Raw genomic sequence first — 11,699 nt, 5'->3', positions numbered from 1 at the left:
TTTTTTGTTTATTTCTGTCACCTTCATACATGTAGTCAATGTGTTTTGTTCATATTCATGCCCTTAATGTTCCCACTCCTTTCCTCTCCCATTCTAGTAAACCCTTTATTCTTTCCCAACTAATCCTCCCTCTTCTACTTATATGTGTGCTATGTGTATATGTGTATATATGTGTATGTATGTGTGTGTTGAGAGAGAGAAAGACTGAGAGACAGACACATACACACAAACACAATCACACCCACAAGCAGAGAGAGAAGGGGTTAGGGAGGAGGGAGGGAGGGAGGGAGGGGAGGAGGGAGGTGGGAAGGACAGAGAGAAGAAGATTGTATGTAGATAGCCACAGCTGTAGTGTGCCCATGATTTTAGAGGGCATGCCATAGTCTAAAAACAGAGTTTTGTAAATTTTTCTCCCCTATATTCAGGCTCTTGAAATCTTTTGGGACCCTATTCCTGGGCCTTGGAGAAGGTGATATTGATGTCCATTTTTTTAAATTAAATTCTTCCATTTTCAGAAGGTAATGATTAATGAACTCTGATGACATGAGATTGTTCATTAATCATTACCTTCTGTATATTATAAATGGTGCATTGTATTTAGAAGCCTAGTGTGCCAAAATAAACTGATTTTCAATTATAACAGCAAAATGAAAATCAAATAAAATGAACAGGAATAATTTCTTTATTGTACCTGGGTTTATTTGGCAAGATTCACTTTTATTAGTGAATTTAAACTGATAGAACTAAATAAAAATTTGCTCAATGAGATTAGTCATTGTCATTATTTGCAATTATATACATGATTGTTTCAAAAGTGTAGTTATTCTCATATGACAAAAAGTTTAAACTATTTATATATCAACATGCTTCATGACATGTAGTGAGCCTATGTTTCTAAAGAACAGAATCACATGGAGACAGTTAACACACCTAAATATCGTCTGACAAATTCTCAGAAGTTCCCCCCTTCTGGTGCTCATCCCTATATATGAATATTTTTTGTTTACTTTTTTACATTTGCACAGTCATTCCAACTGTTCAATAGAGTATAATCTATTACTATTTGTTTATTTAGTGGTTTGCTAAGACAGAGTCTCACATTCTAGCACTGAATGGCCTAAAACTCATTCTGTAGAACATCACTGCCTCAAATCCATAGAGATCCACCTGCCTCAGAATCCCAAGTTGTGAGAGTAAAGCACCTTTGACAACATACCTAGCCCTCTAATAATTTTCAACCTATACTAAAGTGTGAGTTTTTCAAATACTATACTGTGCATCCCTCATCACCACACACAAAAATTGCACTAAGAAGCATTTGGCATTTTATTGAAAATTAGATAGAAGTAGCTACAAAAGTTTTGTTTTGTTGCAGAAGGCATTCGTGTTTCATAGCAGATGTAGGATATTTACACTAGTCTGTGATTATTGGATGTTGGACTTAGAACAGCTTGCACATATATTGCAAAATATTTATTTGGGTTAAAAGTAATCAGATACAATTCAAAATATGAAATTATCACTTCATAGGTACAAAAGACATGATCAAGTAAGATAACCAAATTCTAACTGTGGTCTCAGCTATGGAAATACTTAGCAAAAATAATTCTCAAATGACCTCTCAGTCCAGGTAGATAGTATTCCCTTGGTTGATGTTAATACAATCAGTGTGAAATTCAGAGAGGTATATGTACAGCTTGCCTCTGTGCTACTACCAGTAGGGCATGGCTATTTCACACAAGCTTTATGGATATCACAATAAAAGGTAATTAACACGGTTTACAAACTTTTCCTCTAATGTTTTATTGACTGAGAAAAGCTATGAATTCACAAGGTAAATTATAATCCTTCAATGATTAAAATTGCAGATTCTGGAAACTGACATTTCTGCACTTGAATACTAGATTTGTATATTATTAGATGGCTGGTAGTCTGCCTATATAAAGTTGACATAATGAATTAAGTAGAAGAGTGGGTAACCTTATATTTCACTGCATGAAAAGATTATTTTAACTTTAAAAAAGGCTTATTAGTAAGCATTCATAAAGGTTTCCAAATATTGTCATTTTAATACTTTAATGACAGTTACTAGTGTGTTATGTGGTTTGTCTTCTATTTAAATATCTGATATTTTCTGTGTGTTTGTAATAAAACAAAGCTAAAGAGTGCAAATTTTCTACCTCATGTGTTTGAGGAAACAGTGGACTTAACTTTATTTTAAACAATGATTATCCTGCTTCTATTGAAAAGAATTATCTATTTCATGTTTGTGTCCCTGAAGTAAAAAAAAAATCCTTATTACACTAAGGCAGAAAGAAAAAGTGGAGGTGTAGAGAAGAGAGTGAAAGGGAACAAAAAAGCAAAAGAGAGACAAAGGGACAGTCAAGCCCCTATTCACACAAACCTTACACATACACACAGAGTTGATAGATGGGAGAAACAATGTTCCAGACACCATCCTTTATTTTTTTCTTCCATAGCTTGTATAACCCAGCAAAATCTTTCAAGATGCATAAAATTACAGTAGATTACATTTTAGCTTTCTTCTAGTAAATAACTATGAAGAAATAATGTGTGCCCCAATACCTCTACAAGAATTAACATTGTGTAGTACAGGTAAAGGAAACAAATGATTCCCAAAAACTAATGTACATTTGTAACCAAGCAACTTGTTACAGATTAACAAAATGTAGGCAATCAAAATAGTTTTCTAAGCTAGTACTTCTTACTGGCAGACAATAACTGCAGTTACAAAGAAAGAAGTAGTCATTTCATTATTTATCTTTTTTTTTATTAACTTGAGTATTTCTTATATACATTTCGAGTGTTATTCCCTTTCCCGGTTTCCGGGCAAACATCCCCCACCCCCCTCCCCTTCTTTATGGGTGTTCCCCTCCCAACCCTCCTCATTATTTATCTTTAAAAGAAGAATCTTAAAAGAATCATAAATCTAAACTTTTATATAAGAGTCAGTCATATCTATCCTAAATCATTAAAATGCATATCTACTCATCAGCAATTCTTAACAAATCATCTCAAGAAGCTGGGGGGAAAATGGATATAAGAAATCAATCATCACCAGTATGGCCTCAGTGACAGTCACATCAGCCAGTGTTGCCATTGTTCTTGTTCCCTGACTATAAATTGTTCCTAGCTTAACTAATAAGAGTGTGCCTTTCTGAACTTCAGATTGTTTCGTAAGATTTTTTACCTAAGAGCCAGTGGTAAAAACATCTCAACTTAGCTTCACTAACAATTTTATTTTTCCAAGTACTTTCTAAGGGTGTGGTCATTGTTGACAATCTATGTTTCTAAGTTCTTCTCTAGGTTAGTGATTGAATTATTAATCTGTTTCATCAGCAATGCCTGGAAGATTATAGTGTCAGAAATACTGCCCAGTGAGAGACTGGAAACCCCCTTAGAGTTCTCTTATAATTCTTAGATTAAGACAGATGTAAAGGGAGCAGTCAGAGCAGAAGCCACAACAGCATGGAGGAAACAATTGTTGGGGGCATGTCACACAGAGGCTCACCCATAAGGCTCTGGTAACCGATGGGCTGCTTTGTCATTCGCCCTTCATGGCCCTTGGCATCATTACAATTTTCAATAATATTATAAAAACAAGACCCATGGCTATAAAGATCTTGGTAAACTCTCATCTTTTTCTCTTGCTAGATCTGAATGAAAATAGACCTTTTTCTGCTCCATGGAGAGCCCCACCAGTGTTAGGTAATAAGTAGTGATGGGCCTTGATTCTCTGCTGTGGTTTTCTTTCTCCACATGAAAATCTACAATGGGCTAAATTTCTATCTGTTTCTGTGTCCTGATTCTTGAGAAGGAGTATTAATTTGAGTATGAATAATTTAGCTTTTGCAATGAACTTTAAATTTTATGTTTGCTTAGTTATTGTCTTCGAGAGTTTGAAGGAGAGACAAGTGAATTAAATTATTTCTTTCGATAGTAAAAATTAGGACAACAATAAAAATTTCCATACGTTCAAATAGAAAATAAGAATTTCTCTCTTGGGACCCATGAGATGGCTCACCAAAGAAAATTGCTTAATGCTAAGACTGAGAGTGTGATATCAATTCCAAGGACCCACATGGGGCCCTGAAAGTTGTTTTGTGACCTTTGCATGCCTTTGTATACCAAGGCATACCATGCATGCATCCCATCCCTCATACATGCATATATACACATACGTACATATACACATGTACACACATGCACACACATGCATACATGCACACACATACACACATGTATAAAGGGAAAGAGAAAGGGAGGGGAGCAGGGAGGGAGAAAGAAAAACAGAGAATACAATTTATTTTAAAAGGAATTAGAATCTTAAAGAATTCTCAAGCGATCGCTGCCAGTTATATACCAGGTGATGATTTGATAAATGTAATGTTCTTTCTAACCTTTACTTAGAAGGAGAAAGGAAAATGATGATGCTTTTTGTAGTTATTATTTAGCAGATCCAGACATTTAACATAAAACTCGAAACCAAATTAAATTATTTGGTTATATCAAATGGCATCAATCACATAAAATGAGAAGTTCTGCTCTTTCTGATCCCTATATTTTCAAAGAAAATTGTTCTGCAAGAAGGATTTTCAGAAGAGCATTCTATATACTAGCTCATTTATAATGATCTTATTTATGGGTTTTACTCCTTTTTCTTCATCACACCAAAAATAATAGCATTAAAGCAGTTTACTCTGGATCTTTTGTTCTTGTATAATAAACTCTTCTACACCTCTCTTTTATAGAACTCAACACTACACCTACTCAGCTCACTTTCTTTCTACTTACTGGTGTGCCAGGATTAGAAGATACTCAGATTTGGATCTCCATCCCTTTCAGCTTCATGTACTTCTTGGCAGTGTTAGGCAATGTTCTGGTCATGGCAGTGGTGGTCTGTGACCGGAGCCTCCATGAACCTATGTATCTCTTCCTGGCCATGTTGGCACTCAATGATGTCCTCCTCTGTACTGTCACGGTACCCCAAATGCTGCTCATTTTCTGGCAGGGCCCCTTGGCCGCCACCTTTCCCGCCTGCCTCACACAGATGTTTTTTGTCCATGCTCTGTTCCTCTCTGAATCTGCTGTCTTACTGGCCATGGCTTTTGATCGCTATGTGGCTATCTGCACTCCACTGCATTATACATCCCTTCTTACCGGCTCTCTCATTGGCAAGGTTGGGCTGGCTCTGATAGCGCGGAGTGTGGCTGTTGTTACTCCGGGTGTTCTCCTTATTCTCCGCTTGGACTTTTGCCGAAGCAACATCATCCATCACACATACTGTGAGAACATGGGCATTGCCAAGTTGGCTTGCAACTCCTTTACCTTAAATAGCATTTATGGTCTCTCAGCTGCTCTGCTCACGACAGGGCTGGACTTCGTCTTCATCTCCTTGTCGTACTGGCTAATCTTGAAAACAGTCCTACAACTGCCATCAAAGGAAGCACGAGCAAAAGCCTTTGGCACCTGCGGAGCTCATATTTGTGTCATTTTAATATTCTACACATTGGCCTTTTTCTCTTTCTTTACCCATCGCTTTGGACACCATGTGCCCAGGCACACTCTCATCCTCCTGGCAAACCTATATCTACTGTTACCCCCAACTATGAACCCCATTGTTTATGGAATAAAGACCAAAGAGATAAGGATGCGAGTAGTAGGACCCTGTTCTCAAACATTATTCAAGTCTAATGAAATAGCAAAGAACAGGGAATCCAAGATAAAAAATGAGACTTAAATAAAAATCCAAAACATTCTGCTCAGATCTAGCCCTGGAGCACCTAACATTCAATAAAAACACTAAATAGAATTCAAAGAGAAAGAATATGAATTGGGTGTGTAGAGCAGTTCAGAGGATCTTGGAGGAATTGGTATGGGGGAAATGTAATAAAAATATATTGTATGAAAAATTAAAAGAATACATATTTTATTATATATTATTTAACATGTATTTCCAAATATATCATTTCCAAAGTTTACTATTGTGATTTAAATAGGAAGATAACAGGAAATATAAGTGCAGTTGAGGAACATATCAACATACTACAATAATCACGGGAAAATCAGCATACTAAAGTAAGTTAAATGGTTTTATACCACTTCTATGTCAGTTATCCATAAAGAGAATAAAATAATAACTTTGTCAAGTCAGAAATTACTAATTACCCTAACTTCAGGAACAACAGAAATGAATAAATTCATAAATGTTCACCAGATAAACAATTCAATTAATCAAATAATAAATGTCAATGATCATATATAATAAACTCCCTAGTATACACATTATGTATAAAGCCTATGCATAAAATGCATTGCTTTATGGCTTTAACTTCTAATGTTTTAATTTAAACAGTTATGTGACTCTTTTATTTCCTCCCTCCCCACCTTACCTTCCTCACACTCCTCCTTTTCCCCATTTTAAATTGATAGATTTTCAACCTTTAATTATGTTTGCTACATACCTACTTATACATGTATGTGTATGCACAAATGTATGTAAATAGAACCTACTAAGTTGTGTTTGTTTGTTTGCGTGTTTATGTTTTTAAGGCTGACCACTCTGCATTGGACAGTTTATAAGGAAGCTCATCCTTAGGAGACTAACTCTCCTCCAGAAGTCATTGATAATTTGCTCATCATTTAAAGCTTCCCCCTTGTATTTCCAGAAAATATCTAGTTCTTTCAGACTTAAATCATTCCCGTGCTAAAGCTGCTTTAGTTTTACATTCTAGAATTTTACTATGCTTCAATTAAAAATATCACAAACATGCTGCTTTGTGAAAAATCTGAGTAATACAATGATGTCTGAAAATAAGCTGAATACATGGCTAAGATTCAGGAAGGAGAGAGGCCAGGTTGCTATACACTCCTATACAACAATGCTATACAGGATAGCAATGCTAAAGAAGGTAGCATCAGTCTAAGGGACTGTGACTCTGATACAATAGAAGCAATTGCCTGGAATTGGGTCAAACCGACATGTTAGGTCAATTCAGAATACTTCACAGTACAATATTCAGGTTTGAAAAGAGTGTGTGAGGGCTGCTCTCAATGAGATGAGTCATGAAAAGCAGAGAGTAACGTTCAGTGGGCTTAAAGCGCTATATAGCTTATTCTTAGTATTTTTTCACAAATATTGGATACTTTATGTATTTACACTTCAAATGACATCTCCTTTCCCCCTCCCCCCATTCCCCTACCTCCCCCGCTGCTTCTGTGAAGATGTTCCCACTCCCACCCACCCACCCACTCCCACCTCAGTGCTCTGGCATTTCCCTACACTATGAAAACAAGCTTTCAGAGGAACAAAAAATTCTTCAATTGATGCCAAACAATGCCATCCTCTGTTACATACGGGGCTAGAGACATAGGTCCCTCCATGTGTACTGATTAGTTGGTATTTTAGTCCCTGGTAGCTGTGGAGGGACGGTTTGGTTGATATTGTTGATCTTCCTATGGGATTGCAAACCCCTTGACCTCCTTCAGTCTTTTCTCTAACTCCTCCATTGGAGTCCCCATGCCCAGTTGGATGGATAGCTGCAAGCATCTTAATCTGTATCAGTAAGTCTCTCAGGAGACATCCACATCAGGCTTCTGTCAGCAAGGACTACTTGGCATCAGCAATAATACCTGGATTTGGTGACTCATACGGGATGGATCCCCAGATGGGGCAATCTCTGGATGGCCTTTCCTTCAGTCTCTGCTTTACTGTTTGCCCCTGTATTTCCTCCTGTGAGTATTTTGTTCTCTCTTCTAAGATGGACTGAAGCATCCATATTTTTGTATTCCTTCTTCTTGAGTTTCATATGATCTGTGAATTTTTTCTTATGTATTCCAAACTTTTTGGCTAGTATCCATTTATCAGTGAGTGCATGCCATGTGGGTTCTTTTGTGACTGGGTTACCTCACCCAGAATGATATTTTCTAGTTCTGTCCTTTTGCCTAAGAAATACATAGTACTCCATTGTGCAGGGAAATGCAAATCAAAACAACCCTGAGATTCATTTGCCCAAGATTTCATGTAGTCATTGTTTTTAATAGTTAAGTAGTACTCCATTGTGTAAAAGAACCACATATTGTGAATCCATTCCTCTATTGAAGGATATCTCTGTTCTTACCAGATTCTGGCTATTATAAATAACGCTGCTATGGACATAGTGGAGCATATATCTTTGTTATATGTTGGAGCATCTTTTGGGTATATGCACAGGAGTCATATAACTGGGTCCTCAAATACTATGTCCAATTTTCTGAGGAACAGATTTCCAGAGTGGTTGTACCAGCTTGTAATCCCACCAACAATGGAGGATTGTTCCTACTTCTGCACATTCTCTCCAGAATCTTCTGTCACATGAGTTATTGATCTTAGCCATTCTGACTGGTGTGAGGTAGAATCTCAGGTTTTTTTTTTTTGATTTGCATTTCCCTGATTACTAAGGATGTTGAGTATTTCTTTAGATGCTTCTCAGTCATTCAGTATTCCTTAGTTCAGAACTATTTGTTTAGCTCTGTATTCCATTTTTTAAAGGATTATTTGGTTCTCTGCAGTCTAACTTCTTGAGTTCTTTATATATATTTAATATTAGCCTTCTACCAGTTATAGGATTGGTCAAGATATTTTGCAAATCTGTTGGTTGCCATTTTGTCTTATTGACAGTATCCTTTGCCACACAGAAATTTTACAGTTGTATGAGGTTCCATTTGTAGAGTTTTGATCTTATAGCATAAGCCACTGTTGTTCTGCTAAGGGAATTTTTCCCTGTGCCTAAGTGTTTGAGTTTCTTTTCAAATTTCCTTTCATTAGTTTGAGTATATCTGGTTTTATGTGGAGGTCCTTGATCCACTTGGACTTGAGTTTTCTACAGGGTGATAAGAATGGATCAATTAACATTCTTCTACATGGTGACCTCTAATTTAACCAGCACCATTTATGGAAAATGCTACGTTTTTTCCATTGGATTGTTTTAGCTCCTTTGTCAAAGATCAAGTGACCATTGATGTATGTGTTATTTTCTGGGTCATCAATTCTATTCCATTGATCTACCTGCCTGTCTCTGTACCAATACCATACAGTTTGTTTGTTTTTTTTTTATCACTATTGCTCTGCAATACAGTTTGAGGTTAGGGATGGCAATTCCCTCAGAATTCTTTCATTGTTGAGAATAGTTTTCACTTTCCTGGGTTTTTCATTTTACCAAATGAATTTTCAAGTTGCTCTTTCTAAGTCTGTGCAGAATTGAGTTGGAATTTTGATGGGGATTATTGAATCTGTAGATTGATTTTGGCAAGATGGTCATTTTTACTATATTAATCCTGCCTTCCATGAGCAAGAAATATCGTCCCATCTTCTGAGATTTTTGATTCTTTTCTTCAGAGATTTAAAGTTCTCGTCATACAGACTTTCACTTGCTTGGTTAGAGTCACAGCAAGGTATTTTAATTATTTGTGACTATTGTGAAGGGTATTGTTTCCCTAATTCTTTCTCAGCCTGTTTATCCTTTGAGTAGAGATAGATTACTAATTTGTTTGATTTAATTTTATATCAAACCACTCTGATGAAGTTGTTTGTCAGGTTTAGTTTTCTTGTGGACTTTTTGAGGTCATTTAAGAATATTGTATCATCTGCTAGTAGTGATATTTTGACTTTTTCATTTCCAATTTGTATCCCTTTGATTTCCTTTTGTTGTCTAATTACTCTGACTAGGACTTCAAGTACTATATTGAATTGGTAAGGAGATAGTGGGCATCTTTGTCTTCCCTGATTTTTTTTTTTTTGAGATTGCTACAAATTTCTCTCCATTTATTGATGTTGGCTACTGGTTTACTGTATATTATCCTTAGTATATTTAGGTACAGGTATTGAATTCTTAATCTTTCCAAGACTTTTAACATGAAAGGGCATTCTATTTTGTTAAATGCTTTATCAGCATCTAATGAGATGATCATGTCTTTTTTTTTTCCTTTGAGTTTGTTTATATAGTAGATTACATTGATGGATTTCCTTATATTGAAACATTCCTGCATCCCTTGGGATGATGCCTACTTGATCATGATGGAGTTTGCAAATATATTTGAGTATTTCTGCATCTATATTCATAAGGGAAATTGGTCTGAATTTTTCTTTGTTGAGTCTTGGTGTGGTTTAGGTATAAGTGTCATAGTGACTTCAGATAACAAATTGGGTCAGGTTCCCTCTGTTTCTATTTTGTGGAATAGTTTGAAGAGTATTCATACTTGGTCTTCTTTGAAGGTCTGATAGAATTCTGCACTAAACCCATCTTGTCCTTGGCTCTTTTTCTTTGGGATACTTTTAATGACTGCTTCTATTTCTTTAGGGATTATGGGACTATTTAGATGGTTTATCTGTTCCTGATTTAACTTTGGTACCTGGTATCTGTCTAGAAAATTTTCCATTTCACCAGATTTTCCAGTTTTGTTGAATATCGGCCTCTGTAGTAGGATCTGATAATTTTTCAAATTTCCTCAGTTTCTGTTGTTATCTCTCCCTTTTCCTTTCTGATTTTCTTAACTTGGATGATGTCTCCATGCCCTCTGCTTAGTTTGACTATGGGTTTATCTATCTTGTTGATTTTTCTCTTTTTTTCTCCATCTTTATTAAATTGGGTATTTCTTATTTACATTTCAATTGTTATTCCCTGTATTCTCCTGTATTTCTTTAGTGGAGTTATTTATGTCCTTCTTAAAGTCCTCTATCATCATCATGAGATGTGATTTTGAATCCAAATTTTGCTTTCCTGGTGTGTTGGGATATCCAGTACTTGCTGTTGTAGGAGTACTGTATTCTGTTAATGCCAAGTAGTTTTGGTTTCTGTTGCTTAGGTTCTTGTGCTTGCCTCTTACCATCTGGTTATCTTTGATGTTAGTTAATCTTGCTGTCTCTGATTGGAGCTTGTCCCTCCTGTGGGCCCTTGAGCCTATGGTCTTAGGAGTGAGAAAACTCCTGGGAGACTAGCTTTCTCCTGGCCGACTTTGGGTCTGGAGAGATGTGGGACAGACTTAGCTCTGAGCTTAGATGGAGACCGGAAGTGTCCCAGGCTGCTCAACAGTTCTTTGTCCTGTGTACTTCTGGAGGGTCCATCTTTGGACAGTCAGTGAAGCGAAAGAAATGTCTCACATGTGGGCTTAGGAGTGAGTGTGCTCCTGGAAGACCAGCTCTCTCCAGGCAAGCTTTGGGTCTGGAGGGCTGTGGGATAGCCTTAATTCTTGGTGCAGACAGAGACCAGAAGGGCTTTCTTAGTGTTTCTAAAGTCGTTATAGTTTATTTTTGCTTATGATTTTTGAACTGATTTTCTTCTGTGGCCAAGATTGGCCTCAGATTCACATTCCTCCTCTTTAAACTTCTGAGCACCAGGACCCATGTATATACCAATCATGTCTGATTTTCTCTTGTTCGCTTTTATAAACACATGTTAATTTCTTAGTTTAGCTCCCAATAACCAAGTGTCATGATATTTTACATCCTATGCCTGACATATACATTTGCATCTAGTATACTATCTGAGATAAGCATGAAGTTTAAATCATTTCTTTACTGAAAGATGTTTACTTTTGAATAAGAAAAAATAAAATATTCCCCTGCAGTAGAAATAATTGAAAGGATAAAAAAGTGCCATCTTATGTTTTGAGAAATTTCTTAAATGGGTATTACATCTGTA

General features: G+C 36.4%; 1 protein-coding gene across 1 annotated transcript; it reads left to right on the top strand.

The window, feature by feature from the left end:
• Window positions 1-1,746: 1,746 nt before the first annotated feature.
• On the top strand, window positions 1,747-5,761 carry LOC116893173 (olfactory receptor 52Z1-like). Its single transcript, XM_032895081.1, has 2 exons — window positions 1,747-1,765; window positions 4,773-5,761. Exons 1-2 carry the CDS (start codon window positions 1,747-1,749, stop codon window positions 5,759-5,761), a joined length of 1,008 nt encoding a protein of 335 aa, XP_032750972.1.
• Window positions 5,762-11,699: the final 5,938 nt, after the last annotated feature.

Source organism: Rattus rattus, chromosome 2 (genome assembly GCF_011064425.1).
Source record: "Rattus rattus isolate New Zealand chromosome 2, Rrattus_CSIRO_v1, whole genome shotgun sequence".
Taxonomy (NCBI): Eukaryota; Metazoa; Chordata; class Mammalia; order Rodentia; family Muridae; genus Rattus; species Rattus rattus.
This window is presented reverse-complemented; position numbering and strand designations above follow the sequence as displayed.